Genomic DNA, 19,332 nt, shown 5'->3' with positions numbered 1-19,332 from the left:
TGGAGGCATCTTCACGCAGGTACACAGGAAGTGCACAAAGGACGAGGGCCCGTCTTGTATTTACATCATGCTGTTCCTGTCAGGTTTTGTAGATCGGACTCACGCGCAGACCACTAGTGTCTTCAAAAGGTGCATTTATTTACAGTGTTCCTCTACAGTGGAATTCATATATACATATAGTGATGTCAAGGGGAAAAGGGGCCGGGGTTCCAGGGTCCAGGAGTGAAAGAGGCAGGAGTCCAGGAAGGGAAGGTTTTCATTCAGCCCTCGCACATCTCCTCTCCTTTCCTTTATCTCTCTTGCTTCCGTTCAGTCGCCATGCACAGGGAAAAACAGGTCCAGAGGCGATCTATACACAGGCAGAAAAAAACCATTAGTTTCCTGGTTCAGACAGGCTCACAAACTGACTTTACAAAAATACAGGACGACTGACGCTGATGACTCAACGATCCAGCGACGAGTAGAGCAGACTCGCCCTCTTAAGAAGGGTTCCAATCTCTTCTGATCAGCAACAGATGTGCTGATCACCTCCAGGTGTGTAGGCCAGGAGCAGGAGCCCATACTGAGCTCCGCCCCGGCAGGAGAAAGAGAGAAAGGAAGAGGGCGAGAGAGAAAGGAAAACAAAAACAAATCACCTGACAGCTGTCAGCTGTCAAGGAGCGGAGACCATGACAGTTCCTAGATGAACATACAATATCTATTAGAGTAGTATTTACACAAATGCAGAGTAAAAACAAAGTGTTGGATAGCCATGTTCTGATTGTCATTGTTATAGATCAGGGGTGTCCAAACTTTTTGTGTAACGGGCTAAACTTGTCAATCTAGAAGGGTAACCCAAAAAAATCTAAAAATTTAGAATAATTCAGGGCAAAATTCTCTAATTTATTTTTTATTTAAATTAGGACAAATTATAAAACTCACCCACTGACAACTGGTGAAATGTTGACACTCTGTAGCATTCTTTGCAGTCTGATATCTGTAAACAATATGTGCACAAAGACGACTTATTAATGTTCAAAAACATTTTTTGCACAGCACACACACGTAGTCAGCTGATCTCATCTGATGCAGATCTGCTCCTTGATCAAGTGACATTTGTCCGGATTTTTGGCACGAGTGACGTCGAATCAGCATCGCAGCTGATACTCACCACAATAATTTACTAAGATTATATGCACTCCTGTTATTAAGTCCAGCTCAGTCTGTAAATGTTAACCGTTTCAAACTAATGTCTATAGGTGTGTTGCTAAGTTTAATAACTTAAATAACAAACTTGAAATTTACCCGTCCTATTTTCCCCTTTATTGTTTTTTCTCTGTGCTGTAAATCTGCTGTCTAAGAAGAAATCTGAGGCTGCTGTTCTGAAAATAAGCTACCAAAGCTTTTTCTGAATGAATCAATAAAGATCCATTTATGGAAAGCTGTGATGAAGGCAGTTTTGTCTTTAATTATATTCAACAATATAACATATTCGACCACTTTTAAGTGATTTTGTGATCTTTAATACACTAAAGTTAAGGTTATTTACCTAATTTATAGTAAGTGGCCCTCAGTGAAAAAAGTTTGGACACCCTAGCCATACAGGTTAGGGAGTATTTGTGATCCGCACAGTCTGCATCAATGATTCTTTCTTAGCCTGAGAGCAGAACGCGGCTCTTTATTTTCATTTCATTTCAATTTATCTAGCAAGGATCGATAGGGTCTGGCTTAAAGGTGTCAAGGAGGCGCCTCAGTCTGGCTGGTTGAGCCTTGTCGAATTAGCGTGAACAATTTAGCTGAACTTCGTTCGTAGCACCGAGTTGGACCAGTGTATAATGTTAGGCTGAATCAGGCGATGCATTTTTCCGTAAGCCTTGACTTGTAGAGCTCGCTTAGTGGAATACCCCTCTAAACTGTTAAAAGGATTTCGAGATTATCTCACAACCACACATTTGAGACAACGAAAAAATACAAACATGTGTCTAATTACCATAATGATAACACACTCATGTTGTTTATTATTGTTCGCTTCATGCTAGCACACACACACACACACACACAGCTCAACAGCGTAAACTACTGACTGTGTAACACGGACACTTATTGAAATAAGTATACTCACAATACGCACGTACATTACGAATACGACAACCGGTAGAAACGGACAGTAGAAAGTTTTAGTAGAAAGTTCAAATGCATGGAGCTAGAACTGCCAACCGTCAACTTCCCAGGCAAGAATACAATGCATTATGGGAAATGTTGTCCCCCACGGAAAACCGCCAAAACGTTACACCATTCTAATTTGAAATAACATTACGTATTTGTCACATTCGAAAACTTCTAAAATTACAATTACTTGGATTCAAATTCATTTATAACAAACATTCACTGTGCACAAAGTACGAATATATTTCCAGTTCAAAATAAAAAAGAATGTTTATCGAAATTAAATTTAAACAAAACAAAAACATGTTGGACTTACCAAATATAGGGCAGTTGATGAAAAAACATAAGGTGGTGGTCGTGGTGGGTTGAAGTTGGGGACTCTTAATCAAGGGCTGGCCAAATCTTCCCGGCATCAAGGTAAATTCAAGATGGCTGACTCAGCTTTCCTAAGGGAGCGACAAGACTCCACCCACCAGAACGTCACTAATATATGCTTCTTACACTTTTTGAGCTTTGCACAAAAATTAGCTAAAAAATATTGAGCCCTATTCAATTAAAGCTGCATAAAAGCCAACAGAGCTCAATACTTTATAGTTTGCTCAACTACAAAACGACATTTGAGTGTTATGAGCTTATTAGTTATGAGCTAGGACAACTGTTAGGGATTACAGTGTACCTATGTGGTATGTGACTTTTGTTGCTATGATGCCAGGTCTCTCTTGGAAATGAGATTTTTAATCTCAATGAGATTTTTTACCTGGATAAATAAAGGATTAATAATAAAAAAAAGTATGTGTGATACAAAAGAGAAAGTGGAAAGTATCAGGACAGAGTTTTGGTATGATTGTGTAACTGTCAGCCTCAGACAGTCTGTCAATAGTATAATTCAGATCATAGATCTGTACATTTGCATATTTGTATAACTATAAAAAGAAAGCTGACACTTTCGAGACTTTATCTAATGTGTAAGCATCACAGCAGATGCCTTTGTGTCAACATAGCTGAGGCTAAAACAGAGCAAATAGAGGTTTTATTAGAGACACACCTTAGCATTTTGCAATTTTGCATAATGTTAAAAAGTTTCAATTATTTTAGTAGGCTATTGAACGGCAGAAATTAGGTTTTCTTTTCGGAAGTATTTAAATGGGAAAGAACAGCGGCTGACAAACAACGGAGGTCTTATGCGTAACAAACAAGCGAATAATGCAGAAAACAGATTTTTAGACGGGAAACTGTTCTTGAAGTATTGTGTGTGTGTGTGTGTGTGTGTGTGTGTGTGTGAGAGAGAGAGAGAGAGAGAAAGCTGTGCATGAAGTGTGATTTTATCCTGGTGAAAGCAAAACAGCAAAAGTCAGAGGAAATTCATGACGATGTTTATGTGAAGCGTAGTTTGGATCTTCTTTTTCTGCTGGTTCGGTCAATATTGTTTGAAGAGAAATAAAACCTGCAGCTTCAGAATCAGCGCAAAAAAGGCATAAACACGAAGCACGGACCCGCCGACGGATGCTTTATTAGGATACTTAATATTAATATTAGGATACTTTATACGCATACTTTATTAGGAGAGAAAAAATAAAAAAAAAACATCTCTTCCTTGCTGGTTCCATTGAAGAAGAAATGCTCAAGTAACTATGTAGCACGTATGTAATCCAATTCCACAACACGGTGTGATGGGGAATCAGCTGTATTTTGCTGCCCATTTTATTTCGAATCTGGCGCGAACCGGTGAACCAGTCCCTGAATCAGTCACATGGTACGGACTGCCCGCGAGGCCTCGAACGTCACTGCATACGTAATCAAGGCAAGCCTCGATACGCGCTTCACAAAAACGCCCCTGAGATTACCCGACACACGATTCGACGCTTCGACACACAGGACACATCACTACACACAGCTTATCGTATAGTTCTAAAATCACTCTGTTGTTAATTCGTTAGTTAGATTAGCCTCTAGCATACGCACTGTGTTGGAGGCTTGTTGCTAGCTAGTTAGCGATGCTACACACCTGCTACTCTTAATAGTCTTCAACACTTATGTTTTTTTTATCCATTTTTAGACAGCGATGAGATCAGCTGCACACTCCACAGAGGCCCAGAGTTACTGTTAATATCAAAAATATAATGCTGTCCTTTGAGATTTTAACATAAGAGTTTAATGGATCTAAAACTGTTTAAATCTCTAGTCTACAGCCTGGTAACATGGAGACTTTAAAAACATCAGCAGAACGTTTCAGTAGTGTAGTCTAATTTGTTCTTTTCATTTAATAATAGAGTCCATATTATATCAACAGCTACATTCACCCTGGAGAGAAACTAGTGAGGGAGACCATCAGGACCAAGCTGGGTTTCCTGCGTCCAGAGGTTTGGAGAAACTTCTTCCCTTTCTTTCATCACAGCTGTCCTGTACCAGAAGTTCTGTTGACCCACTGAGAGAGTCTTCATTTAAGAAACACCAGGAAGACTGAAGCTCATGTTATTGATTGTTACATCCTGGTACATCAAACTATGTACCAGGTTTTAAATTGTGTTGATAGGCCACGTAAAACTGATGTTTTTTCTGAATAAAACAGTGGCGTTTCCTCCGGGAAGAAACGGTTAAAACGGCGTTTTCTAAGGAGAGTGCTAGCAAACACGCTTTGCTTGTGAGTGAAAAAAGAAAAAACACTCCTTCCCTATTGGTGGAAAAATGTACCACGTCGACCAATCAAAAAATGATATGTCAAAATGTGGCATTTGGTTGTTTGGGAAGAGGCGGAGGTTTTAGGAGTGAGAGAGCGAGAAAGAGACAGTTTTGAGACATGAGAAATTTCTGACATTTCCCGTGTTTGGAGTCTCAAGTTAGAGTGTTGACTAGTGTAGTGTAGTCGTTGTTTTGTTTTGTGTGTCAGTTCTACTAGTGAATGTCACATTTGCTGCCTTAAAGCCACCAAAGGCAGGTTGCAGTGTAAACGCTGACACAGCTGCTGTCAGACCTGCAGGTTTATCCCTGTGCTGTTCTCCTCTGTGTCACAGTGACACAAACTATTTTTTGGAGTTGCATGAATCATTTGTGTGTCTTCTTCTTTGATGCAGAACAGCTGATTGTTCTGTACATAGTTTTAAATGGTTATATTAAAAACGTCTGAGCCTCGGCTGCATTTTTAGGTAAATAGTATCATATAACTTTGTTGTTTGCAAAACTTGTGCATATTTTTAAAAAATGTACAATTTCTATTTGCATTTCAAGTTATGAAAATGATTCGTTAAACATGTTTGTGGTTTTTTCAGTAAAAAATATCACTTTCTACTCGTATTTTAAATTTCGTCTGAATTTAGATAAATTGTGCTGACACATTATGTCAAAATGAGTAAATAACAGATTGGCAAGAGAAACAGTTTTTAAAGGTGAAATATAGAGAACAAATCAAAAGTAGTCAAAAACGGCCAATTATACCTTGGACCCCAGAGGGTTAAAGGCTAAAAGCAAAGTTTTCGCCATTTACTGTTTATATTTGTGTGTATTGCTGCAGCTTTTTTGAGTATTAACTTGGTGCCTTTGGGTGAAATAACGGTAATATGAGTGATCCATATGGTCACAAAGAATAGCCTCTTGTTTCTGTGCTACCAAAGTTCCCCGGCTTTCATTCATAATGTGTTTGTGGTCAGCACCTGCACATTAAACTACTCATACATTATAAATGTCTTCAGGCTCACACTGAGGCCTGTGGGGCACAATCAGCCACTGAGACAGTTCACACATTTATATGAATATTTCATACTTTAAGGCTGCCTGTTTATTTAAGTGAGATGAACAAAATACATTGGAATTGTATTTAATAATATCACAGATGATAAATTAAATAGATTTTAAGTAGATGCTTGTGAATTCTTAAAGTCGTATATGTTGAATTGAACTATGTGATGTGTTCAAAGCCTCCCAGTCAGTGCTGTTCTCCATGCATGTCATTTCATTCATTTCATTCATTTCATTCATTTCATTTATTTATTCATTTTCAGGCACAACAAATACCTATATTGAACATAAAATACACAAAACAAAAAACAAAAATTGCCTGAAAAAGGAGTGGGACGAAGAAAACTTATTAAATCCCACCCCTATATGTCAGACATGATGTTATTAGCACAAACATTTTAAAGGTGATTGTTTAGGACTTCAGCAATAATACAGACAGCAATGTAGTTAGCAGTAAAACAGCTTTATTGGGAATTAACTTAAAAAACAAACAAACATCTGTCTCCTATTTTCTGTCACACAGGAAAGAAGCATCAATATCTGATGAGAAGACTTATTTATTTCTTTTTTCGGTTTTTTTCAACAGGAGAAGAATATCTAACAAGTTGATTTGTTCACATCTTAATTTTTAATTGAAATGTGCATTTTGAGTTTATACACTCTTTATATAAGGCGACAGTTTCCTTTTGCAGTATTTTTGTGTGGAGTGTTTTTCTATTTCTTAACAAAAAGGGAACAAAGGTGTTTAAGTTCACCTAGGATGATTTGTCTTAACTTTCACATGGTCTTACTGAGGTGATGTGAATTGAAACATGCATTTTTTTTTTTTGGCGGTGAGGGAGGGATGTGCTGGAAAAGTTTGAAAAGGGACCTTGAAAGTGTTTAAGAAGTGCTTGAATTTGACCCTGAAAAAGGCGTATGAACCCTGATCATTATCATTAGCCTGTGTAAGTCCTGAGTGTCCTCCAGTTCAGTGTCTTTGTCAGTCCCACATGTGTCGTTTCTGTTCAGCTGGTCTTCCAGTCAGTCATCCATCTCAGACTCTGTCATTCTGTCATAAACACCAGCCTTCACCACCTGTGAGTCCTGCGTTTGGGTCCTCTCTTCTCCACATCCACACTGCGATGCTGTGACATATACAGTACATAAAATCAAAATTCACGTTTTATGCAACTAAAGTGTTTCATTATGTAGGCTACAGAACATAATTCAGTTATAGACGATATATGAAACATGTATACTTACTGCATTTGAATCATTTAAACCATATGTGATATAAACACCTGCACGTGTGTTTGACAAAACAAACGCTTTGATTTTGACACCCCAAGAAATCTAGATCTGCACGTGTTCAGAGTAAGAGCCGAATAAACAGCAGCAGAAGCTGATTGATGAACAGCTGAATGACATATCAGCTGTAGCTGCAGCATCTGCACAGAGTTTGATTGGCTAACGCTGATTTGTTTGTTTTTTCAAACAGGACAGCAGAGAGAGAGAGGAGGAGATGAAGAGTGCAGCAGATTGATGAGACAGTGAAGAAGAGGTGAGCATCTGACAGAGCAGAGCCAGTTTAAAGGAGCCTCACAAGCTCACACATGACAGCTTCATCAACATGGAGCTCTGAGTGTTTATTAAAGGATCATTGGACGCTCTGACACATCTGACTGCAGCCTTTAGCTGTGAGCACACAGTGTCTCACATTTACATTCACTTCCCTGTCAAACTCAGTAACTTTAAACAGCTGCTGTTATCAGGTGAAGATAGCAAAGCTTTCAGGGCTGAGCCCCAGTGTTTCAGGATAATGGCCCCAGAGACCACAGTCACATATGTGGGGAAGGATTTTAAGTTTAAAACTTCCTGTAAGCACTAACAGCAGAGACGCACAAAGTCGCAGACAGGGAACAAAGTATTTTAGGTTTGTATTGTCAGATTATTTAATCATTATACTGAACAAATATGTGAAAAAGTAAAAACCTCTATTATGATGAGGTTATCACTACATTCACATGTCATCGATGTGTTCTTTCACACAGATCAGTTTCAGTGTGTGTGGCCCGTACACTAAACCATGACACAAATTCATATGATGTGACACCCAGACTGTGTTCACTGTTTCTTTTGGTAAAATCATCTTCTCGTGTTTTTATAGAAAGATGATGGAAGAACCTAAAGAACAGCCAGCCAAAGCAGCTCCATCAGCAGGTAGGAGATCAGTGCTTTGTATGATGAGACGTATGGATGTATAGACTTCAGGCAGATTCTTTTTTGTAACTGTGATAAGTACATGAAATTCACGAGTTGTAACCTGTCCTAATCTTTGCCTTAATCTTTCTGTGGGACATTAATATAACATGAGAACTTCCAGTCTAAGGAGTTTGGCAGAGAAACAACTGGACTTTTTTGTACTTTGAACCCACATATGAGGTTAAAACGATGCCACCTTAAAATGAAACTGAAGAAATATTGAAACTGAAACAAATGTATTGAAAGTGAAAAAAAATGATAGTGAAAAAACATAAATATAGAAATTTAAAGAAAAAACTCACTGTTCATGTGGTTTTCACACTTACATCGTTTTTTTTCCACGTACAGTTATTTTTTCAGCTTCAATTAGTTGGCACTGCTTCGGGATCTGAGGGTGAGCTTGAGGGGCGGGGCTTCAGAGCCACATATATGAGCCACATATGTTTGCGCACATTATATTGCTGACCAGTGACTGTAGAAATCATGGACGACCTAATATCTGCAGCAGCCGCAGTCATGAAGAAACTTGCGTATCTCTGAACGGCACATAGAGCGGGGACGCTGAGAGGAGGTCCAGCGTTTACCGACTGTTTCAAACTGACAGACTCAGGTGTTCTTCAGTGTCCGCCTGACAGAAGGACCTGAGAGCCGCCACAATATTTTTGGTAAGTGAAAGGTGTTTGTAAGCTAATCTGTAGCTAACATCCTTAGCTAGCTAGCTAAGATGGGCACTCGGCTATCGGCAAAACTTGTTTTGTAAAGTTTGTTTAGCTAACCCGTGCAGGTGAACGAAATGAGCAGAAACGCACCGGGCTGCTCAGTCAGTAACTAACCACAGTTACTGTACTTTTATTATGAGTATTACACTGTAAGAGCAACAGGCTGCACTCTGCTGCAGCTCCTGTGCAGAGCTGATTATTAAATATGTGCAAACAGCAGCATGTTTTCACTCTTTTGCCACATCTGTAAGGATATTAACACATATTTTAAAAAAGGCTTGCACTTTAGTAACCCCTCATTAATCATTAATTACAGATTAAATAGCAAAGCCTAATATTTATGTACTCAAACCAAATACTTCTGCTTGGCAGCTTAAGTTAAAATGTGTGTTTCATTTTTCCTCGGATTACATTTTTAGCACTGACTCTGTGTATTGTTTTTACTAAGTTTGTTTCAAATATTCAGGTTAAATAAAACAGTCTGAATCATTCTTATTGAGGTAAGTTCACAAAGTTACATGTGCAGTACAGCTTACATGCTTTGAGAGGGAAAAAAGCATTAATATTTGTTATGATACCTCTGTATGTTGGTGACCACGGTGCAGCAGCAGACTGAACCAGGACTGAAACCTTCTCCGTCTGGTCATGTATGCAGATTCACATTCACAAAGCACCAACAACTCAAAGGTTAACATTATATTGGAAAATCTGTTGGTAAGATAAGATAAGATAAGATAAGAGAACTCTTTATTGTCATTGCACAGTCATACATAGTACAGTAGTACAATGAAATTGGAAAAACTGTCCTACGTCGGCACTACATATAACACAACACGACACGATATGACACATCACAACGTAACAAACAACACAACACAGTATATTAACTTAGTATAAAAAAGAAGAATAAGTGTATGTGTATTGCACACTGTTATTATTGCACATTAATTATTATTGCACCTTGTTATAAATATAAATATTATTGTTATCGTTTTAAACATTGTTACCTCCCCCTAAAAAGTCCAGGGAGGTATCCAGTCAGGTCAGCTATTTACATTGATCAGGGCTATTGCCCTGTTGTAAAAGCTGTCCTTGAGTCTATTTGTTCGGGACCTCAGCAGCCTGAACCTCCTGCCAGACGGCAGCAGCTTAAACACCCGGTGTCCTGGGTGTGTGCAGTCCCGTAGGATGCTGCGTGCCCTCTTGAGACAGCGAGTGCTGTACAGGTCCTTCAGGGAGGGAAGAGGATGTCCAATGATTTTTTGGGCCATGTTGATGACCCTCTGGAGTGCCTTTCTGTGTGCTGTGGTGCAGCTGGAGAACCACACACCGATGCAATATGTCAGCACACTTTCAATGGAGCAGCGGTAGAAGACGGTCAGCAGCTCCTTCTTCAGGTCCATTTTTCTGAGGATTCTCAGAAAGTGGAGACGCTGTTGGGCCTTCTTTAAGACCGCAGAGGTGTTAGAGCTCCATTGGAGGTCTGTGTCTATGTGCACACCCAGAAACTTGAAACTGGAGACCCTTTCCACGCACTCCCCGTTGATGCTGACAGGCTGCAGCTCGGACTTCCTCCTTCTGAAGTCAACTACCAGTTCTTTTGTTTTGGTGGTATTGAGGTCCAGGTTGTTGTCTGCACACCAATCTGACAGCCTCTGAACTTCAGCTCTGTATGCAGTCTCATCTCCCCCTGAGATGAGCCCCACCACAGTGGTATCATCTGCAAACTTGATGACTGTGTTGTCTGGGTGGGAACTAACACAGTCATGTGTGTACAGAGTGTACAGTAGGGGACTCAGTACACAGCCTTGTGGAGAGCCGGTGTTGAGGCTGAGGGCTGAGGAAAGATGAGGCCCCACTCTAACTCTCTGTACACGGTCTGAGAGGAAGTCTCTGATCCAGCGGCAGGTGGTGGAAGGAAGTCCAATTTCCAGCAGTTTATCTATTAGTCTGTCCGGGAGTATCGTATTGAAAGCAGAGCTAAAGTCAACAAAGAGCAGCCTGGCGTAACGGCCCTGCACTTCCAGGTGAGAGATGGTGGTGTGGAGCGTTGTAGCAATGGCATCTTCAGTTGATCTGTTAGCTCTGTATGCAAACTGGAGCGGGTCGAGTGTGGGTGGCAGGCAGGACATGATGTGACGTCGGACCAGTTTCTCAAAGCACTTCATTATAACAGGTGTTAGAGCAACTGGTCGGTAGTCGTTGAGGCTGCTAATGTTAGTACGCTTTGGCAGTGGGACAATTGTGGCTGACTTTAGGCACGGCGGGATGCAGGACTGGGACAGTGAAGTGTTGAAGATCTTAGTGAAGACCCCAGCATATACGGCTTTAAGAAATAAACAGCTCGTATGTGAGCAGAGCTGAAGAACTAAAGAAATGTAAGAGAAGAACTTCAGATCCTGGGTGTGTGAGGACAGAGATGGATCAGCTCTATTTCAGATTTGAGATAAACTTTATATTTCAGTTTGTGATGGTTCTGTTCTCTTTGTGATTACAGGAGCTGCCCTCAGATTCAGACCTCAGCACCACCCAGTGACAGCAGACAGATCATCCAGCATGTTCACATGTTAACTGCAGAATGAACTGATGCAAACAGTGCAAAGGTTAAAGCACCACATGTGCTGTAGTGAAAGCTGCAGCTGTTTTATTTATAAAAACAAAGTCAAAAGGATTAATCACCCATGTACCATATGAATGTTGGGTTTTTCTCTGTATCTATTATTGTACGATCTACTGTACAATATAAAGCACCTTGAGGCGACTATTGTTGTGATTTGGCGCTATATGAATAAAATTGAATTAAATTGAAATGTAACTGTGTCACTATATATCAGCATTAACAGGACCTCAGCTTGGTGTTTCACAAAGCTGCTGATCTCAGACCTGCACAGCTTCCGTTTTAAACACTGAATGTACTCAGCTGCATGAAGAGCACGTTTGAGTTTCTCTGACACAATTAAATAAAAACTGATGAAGGTCAAAGGTCGTCACTTGTATGTCGAACTACAGACTTGTCATCTGGAATTCTTTCACAGTTTGCAAATTTGCAAATAGTGTGTTATTTACCATAAAGTGATTCAGAGTCATTCATACCAGAGTAACCAGAGAGGATCATATATTTTTAAATATATAACTATCCACAGGACTGAATATAATATCTCTAAGTAAAAGTCCAGAGACTCTGAGGATTATCCAAGTATTTATAACATTACACAAAGCAAAGTTCTCCATCACACAACGCTCAAAAAGAGATGTCTACGCCGAGTATGCATCATTCTCAGACTCCTCTCATACTGCCAATAAACTCTTCCAGCTCCTCCTCCCCTCCAGGAGGCGCTACAGGAGCCTTCAGACTAAAACCAGCAGGTTTAGGAACAGCTTCTTCCCCACAGCTGTCACCCTACTGAACTCAGTCCCCGCTGAGCCTTTCCATCCACACTCACCTAACCCTTCTACACTCCTCCCAGTGACCATGATCCTTTCATTATCAACATTCACCACGTTGGTTACTGCTGTAGTTTTAGGACACTGACATGGTGTAGTCTCTGTTATAGTGTGTACACTGTTATAGTCTGTTCAGAGAGCTACGCTTCCACTACTGTAGATATTTTCATAGCACTCTGTAGATCTGTTTACCTCACAGTGCTTCATCTTTATACAGTGGGGCAAAAAAGTATTTAGTCAGCCACCGATTGTGCAAGTTCCCCCACTTAAAATGATGACAGAGGTCAGTAATTTGCACCAGAGGTACACTTCAACTGTGAGAGACAGAATGTGAAAAAAAAAGAAATCCTTGAATCCACATGGTAGGATTTGTAAAGAATTTATTCGTAAATCAGGGTGGAAAATAAGTATTTGGTCACCTCAAACAAGGAAAATCTCTGGCTCTCACAGACCTGTAACGTCTTCTGTAAGAAGCTTTTCTGTCCCCCACTCGTTACCTGTATGAATGGTACCTGTTTGAACTCATCATCTGTATAAAAGACACCTGTCCACAGCCTCAAACAGTCAGACTCCAAACGCCGCCATGGCCAAGACCAAAGAGCTTTCGAAGGACACCAGGAAAAGTATTGTAGACCTGCACCAGACTGGGAAGAGTGAATCTACAATAGGCAAGCAGCTTGGTGTGAAAAAATCAACTGTGGGAGCAATCATCAGAAAATGGAAGACATACAAGACCACTGATAATCTCCCTCGATCTGGGGCTCCACGCAAGATCTCATCCCGTGGGGTCAAAATGATCATGAGAACGGTGAGCAAAGATCCCAGAACCACACGGGGGGACCTGGTGAATGACCTGCAGAGAGCTGGGACCAAAGTAACAAAGGTCACCATCAGTAACACACTACAACGGCAGGGAATCAAATCCCGCAGTGCCAGACGTGTTCCGCTGCTGAAGCCAGTGCATGTCCAGGCCCGTCTGAAGTTTGCCAGAGAGCACATGGATGATACAGCAGAGGATTGGGAGAATGTCATGTGGTCAGATGAAACCAAAGTAGAACTTTTTGGTATAAACTCAACTCGTCGTGTTTGGAGGAAGAAGAATACTGAGTTGCATCCCAAGAACACCATACCTACTGTGAAGCATGGGGGTGGAAACATCATGCTATGGGGCTGTTTTTCTGCCAAGGGGACAGGATGACTGATCCGTGTTAAGGACAGAATGAATGGGGCCATGTATCGTGAGATTTTGAGCCAAAACCTCCTTCCATCAGTGAGAACTTTGAAGATGAAACGAGGCTGGGTCTTCCAACATGACAATGATCCAAAACACACCGCCCGGGCAACAAAGGAGTGGCTCCGTAAGAAGCATTTGAAAGTCCTGGAGTGGCCTAGCCAGTCTCCAGACCTCAACCCCATAGAAAATCTGTGGCGGGAGTTGAAAGTCCGTGTTGCTCGGTGACAGCCCCAAAACATCACTGCTCTCGAGAAGATCTGCATGGAGGAATGGGCCAAAATACCAGCTACTGTGTGCAAACCTGGTAAAGACCTATAGTAAACGTTTGACCTCTGTTATTGCCAACAAAGGTTATGTTACAAAGTACTGAGTTGTATTTTTGTTATTGACCAAATACTTATTTTCCACCCTGATTTACGAATAAATTCTTTACAAATCCTACCATGTGAATTCATGGATTTTTTTTTCACATTCTGTCTCTCACAGCTGAAGTGTACCTCTGGTGCAAATTACTGACCTCTGTCATCATTTTAGGTGGGGGAACTTACACAATCGGTGGCTGACTAAATACTTTTTTGCCCCACTGTATATGTATATTTGTTCATAGTATACTTGTATACCTGCCCGTCTGTATAGCAATATAGAAAAGCTGTATAGCAATACAGATCATCTGTGTATCGGTTACAATATTATTTTTCAGTTTCAATTTTTTCTTCAGTTTCATTTTAAGCTGGCATCATTTTAACCGCACACACCCTAAAATGCAGTATTTGTTGATGAGATGATGAAGTGTTAATTCAACAAAGTTAGAATACAGTGGAACCCCAACTTACGAAATTAATCCGTTCCCGAGGGTCTTTCGTAAGTCGAAAATTTCTTAAGTCGAAGCACCCTTTGCGCCTTTTAAGTGAGGCGATGCTGAACGATAGGCTTTAGACTAATTGCTAACTAGAACAACAATACGTCATTCAAGTGGAACAGCGAAGCACGAGACCGGAAGCCGAGGGGTTGTCACATGATTCGGAAGGCATTGTGGGCATTGTAGGCTCAGCCAATCAGAGCCAGGGGATTTCGTTACACGGGCATTTTACCATAACACGGGCAGAAATATTGCCGTTCATTGCCTTCGTAACTTGGATTTGTTGTTAAATGGGGTATTCGTAAGTCAGGGTTCCACTTTATTTTTCACATGATTTCGACTGAGAAGCATGTTTATGTCTCTTTCTTCTTCCTGTAGAGGAGGAGCTTGCCAGGGTGCGGTCAGCCTTTGTCTGGAGGGTAACAACAGAAATCCTCACACAGCTGCTTGAGGCCCTCGTATGTGACACTGTCTTAAATGAGTTGGAGAAAGAATCGATACTGGAGGGGAACCCACTCAGAGCAGATAAGGCACGCAGCTTCATCGACACAGTGAGGAAAAAAGGAGACAAAGCATGCAAGATAACAATCAAGCATCTTCACATCAAAGATCCTTCTCTTTTCTCTCAGCTGCGTTTATATTCTGATCCATCTGCTCAACAAGGTGAGGTCATGCATCATATACCATGAATAAAAATGGTCACCATGCAGTTTGTTGATATGTGAAAGTGAAACCTCAGAATTCATTGTAAGAAAAAGGAGAGGGCAAGAACGTCATTCTACGACGAATGTTTGGATTTGTTACATGCCTGCAAATGTATTTTCTAAACTACATGGAGGAATTTTGATGATCGTCATAAACGTGTGAAACTACTTAGATCTAATGTGAGCTGTATTTAATTAAACACAAGTGTTCTTTACTTTTAAAAACCATGCAAACTGATTGCCTTAAAAAAGACAAGCATCAGTCATTTGACTTAAATGTTTAATGAAAAAAAATGCCACATTTATATATAATAAAGCACATGTTTTGTGTGGCCAGAAACGGTTTACATTGTCTTTCGCCATTGTAAAATATGACAAGAATTAATGAATCTCTCTCAGATGCTTCTTTAAAAAACATAGCAGTGGGGAACATTATGACACTTCAATGTTGTTATTTTTGGTTTTAAAGTTTGGAGAAGAGGCACAGAAAGCAGAAACCTGTTTAGCCTGCACATGTTGGAATCAGGTACATATGAAAAGCTGCAAAGCAATGCAGATGTGGAGGTTCAAAACATTTAATGTGGCTGTTTTCAGGAAATACATTTAGGAATTCCTGTAGCCCCTTTTTGATGAATTTCTGGTAGAATGAGTATATTAAAAACTAAAATGTATGATAGGCTCAACAAAGGGCAAAGTATGTCAGATAGCTCCTTGAGACCAGATTTGTACTTTTCCTTCTTTTTTCCTTTTTTGATTCAGATGCTCTTCAGAAGTGTCAGCCTAAACTTAAGTCTGTCTTGAAGAAGAAGTTCCAGTGTGTGTTTGAGGGCATCGCTAAAGCAGGAAACCCAACCCTTCTGAATCAGATCTACACAGAGCTCTACATCACAGAGGGAGGGACTGCAGAGGTCAATGATGAACATGAGGTCAGACAGATTGAAACAGCATCCAGGAAACCAGACAGACCAGAAACAACCATCAGACAAGAAGACATCTTTAAAGACTCACCCAAAAGACAATACCTGATCAGAATAGTGCTGACAAAGGGAGTGGCTGGCATTGGGAAAACAGTCTTAACACAGAAATACAGCCTGGACTGGGCTGAAGACAAAGCCAACCAGGACATCCAGTTCATATTTCCATTCACTTTCAGAGAGCTGAATGTGCTGAAAGAGGAAAAGTTCAGCTTGGTGGGACTTGTTCATCACTTCTTTACTGAAACCAAAGAAGCAGGAATCTGCAGCTTTGAAGACTTCCAGGTTGTGTTCATCTTTGATGGTCTGGATGAGTGTCGACTTCCTCTGGACTTCCACAAAACTACAATCCTAACTGACCCTAGAAAGTCCACCTCAGTGGATGTGCTGCTGATAAACCTCATCAGGGGGAAACTGCTTCCCTCTGCTCGCCTCTGGATAACCACACGACCTGCAGCAGCCAATCAGATCCCTCCTGACTGTGTCGGCATGGTGACAGAGGTCAGAGGGTTCACTGACCCACAGAAGGAGGAGTACTTCAGGAAGAGATTCAGAGATGAGGAGCAGGCCAGCAGGATCATCTCCCACATCAAGACATCACGAAGCCTCCACATCATGTGTCACATCCCAGTCTTCTGCTGGATCACTGCTACTGTTCTGGAGGATGTGCTGGAAACCAGAGAGGGAGGACAGCTGCCCAACACCCTGACTGAGATGTACATCCACTTCCTGGTGGTTCAGGCCAAAGTGAAGAAGGTCAAGTATGATGGAGGAGCTGAGACAGATCCACACTGGAGTCCAGAGAGCAGGACGATGATGGAGTCTCTGGGAAAACTGGCTTTTGATCAGCTGCAGAAAGGAAAGCTGATCTTCTATGAATCAGACCTGACAGAGTGTGGCATCGATATCAGAGCAGCCTCAGTGTACTCAGGAGTGTTCACACAGATCTTTAAAGAGGAGAGAGGACTGTACCAGTACAAGGTGTTCTGCTTCATCCATCTGAGTGTTCAGGAGTTTCTGGCTGCTCTTCATGTCCATCTGACCTTCATCAACTCTGGAATCGATGTAATAGAAGAGGAACAAACAACAACCACCATATTTTCTAGAATATATAACAAAACAAAACTAGATTTCCTTCACCAGAGTGCTGTGAACAAGGCCTTACAGAGTCCAAATGGACACCTGGACTTGTTCCTCCGTTTCCTCCTGGGTCTTTCACTGCAGACCAATCAGACTCTCCTACGAGGTCTGCTGACACAGACAGGAAGTAGCTCACAGACCAATCAGGAAACAGTCCAGTACATCAAGGAGAAGCTCAGTGAGAATCTGTCTGCAGAGAAAAGCATCAATCTGTTCCACTGTCTGAATGAACTGAATGATCGTTCTCTAGTGGAGAAGATCCAACAGTCCCTGAGATCAGGACGTCTCTCCACAGATGAACTGTCTCCTGCTCAGTGGTCAGCTCTGGTCTTCATCTTACTGTCATCAGAAGAAGATCTGGATGTATTTGACCTGAAGAAATACTCTGCTTCAGAGGAGGCTCTTCTGAGGCTGCTGCCAGTGGTCAAAGCCTCCAACAAAGCTCTGTGAGTACATTTGTACTCATGTCTTTACTTTTAACATCCAACTGTGTCAGTAATTTATTTCACCAGGTTTTCTGTCTCTGTATGAATTTGTAAAGTTTTGGGATTTCTCCAATACAACTGTAACCTCTTTGATGCCTCCACAACTCGGTGAACTCGAGACGCTGGATTCACCATAAACTCTGATCATCACTGCTGCTGTTATGTTATCAGTCTTTGTTTAAACACTTAGGCTGCATGTGCCTGATGTTGTGATACTTTATATTCACATGCACGCTCCTAGATTCATTTCTACTGCAGGTCTAATTTTAGTCACAAATGTTGGTGAAACACTTGCTTTTACATGCATGGTGGGTCCTGCATTAAAGAAAGCATTTGAATTACTCAGTGAATCCTGGCAGCCAGAGAAACATCCTTAGTTCCACTTTAAACTAAACTCTGCTTCGGTCTTCCACAGTGTGTTTGTTGTTTCTTTGTTGTTGTTGGCCTGCTCTCTCCTCTCACTCCAATCTGGTTGCAGCAGATGTTTGTCCCTCCCTGAACCTGCAGACTTGGGTGCAGCACCTCAGTTCATCTTCAGTCTGAAACCAGCTGTTGTAGCTATATCCCCTCAAGCACACCTTCCCTGGTCATCTCTGCTGTGGTTGCTATAAAATTTAATCTTGATTTAAAAAAAAGAACAAAAAACCTCAAGTCAGACTTGATGCCATTTGTTGGCAGCATGGTGCCTGTTTGTCTTTGATGATAAACTGCAGCACAGTCTAAAGCAAACCTTCTGACTTTATTGACTTTATGCATGTATATATTCTTCCTGTTCACCTTGGACACACAACAGCACTCTGTTTGTTGTGATTGGATCTAGAACAGCCAACATATCCTAATCTAGATGATTTCTAAGGTGGTATCTGGGATGAAAAGTTAAAATCAGCTTGGATGGCCTGTACTGTATGATGGCCTTGGTTGCACCACATTGATAGCCATGCAGGGTGGTTCACTCCTTGGGCAAGAAGACTGTGTCTTATTCTCCTCACTTCTCCCTCCCTTCCTGTCTTCTTTCTCCTGTACAGTGAAAACAAAAGGCCTCAAGTTGTGAAAACTCTTCCCCTTCATCATCTTCCAAATCATCTCTCTCATCTAAAATCCCCAGTATTCTCTGAATAGAGAATCTTTTCACAATCTTGAATGATAAGGATCCAAGTGGGTAAAGTTATTTATTTGTTGTGTTCCTATTTGCAGCTGGGATAGATTAAGAAAAACTATCGGCTGCCCAAATTACATCCAGTTTAGAAGACAAACATTGAGTGAAGTGTTTGTTTCATCATCCTTCACAACTCATCAACCAGGTGTCACAAACTGCAGCAGGACAGTACAAAGCATGTCATACTGGATGGCTGCAACAACCAGAGTTTTACCTACCTTTGGTATTTCGTGACAGCATGAGCGTAATATTTACTGAACAGAGTCGTCTTCTGTAATCTTTTCAGATTCAGATTCAGAACACTGTATTTATTTTCAAGGGGCAATTAGGATACTGAGCTTTCCAACCGTACATACAATACACAAACATCACATTGGGGAGACAGGTCAGGCTACGTAGCTGGCCGGTCAGCCGCTAGAGCAGCGACCTGGAACCAAACAGCAGAAAATGCACAACATCAGGAAAGATGAGGAGAAAAAATAACTCCTCCCAGACT

The 19,332-nt window shown here is 41.1% G+C and overlaps 1 protein-coding gene across 3 annotated transcripts in view; it reads left to right on the top strand.

The window, feature by feature from the left end:
- LOC146679639 (protein NLRC3-like) overlaps positions 1–19,332 on the top strand; it is a 108,286-nt gene that overhangs the window by 67,631 nt on the left and 21,323 nt on the right. For all 3 annotated transcript variants that reach the window (XM_085450349.1, XM_085450348.1, XM_085450350.1), the window contains exons 2-5: positions 7,358–7,420; positions 8,027–8,079; positions 14,756–15,040; positions 15,841–17,641. In XM_085450349.1, the coding sequence (XP_085306475.1) occupies positions 8,031–8,079; positions 14,756–15,040; positions 15,841–17,641 (2,135 nt within the window). In that variant the 5' untranslated portion in view covers positions 7,358–7,420; positions 8,027–8,030. The remainder of the gene's footprint in view (positions 1–7,357; positions 7,421–8,026; positions 8,080–14,755; positions 15,041–15,840; positions 17,642–19,332) is intronic.

Source organism: Copadichromis virginalis, unplaced genomic scaffold, assembly GCF_057382275.1.
Source record: "Copadichromis virginalis isolate Kocher_CV1m ecotype Utaka unplaced genomic scaffold, C_Virginalis_male_GT1.1 unmapped_scaffold_1, whole genome shotgun sequence".
In the NCBI taxonomy this organism is placed as follows: Eukaryota; Metazoa; Chordata; class Actinopteri; order Cichliformes; family Cichlidae; genus Copadichromis; species Copadichromis virginalis.
Note: the sequence above shows the minus strand (reverse complement) of the source record. Positions and strands in the feature narration are given on the sequence as shown.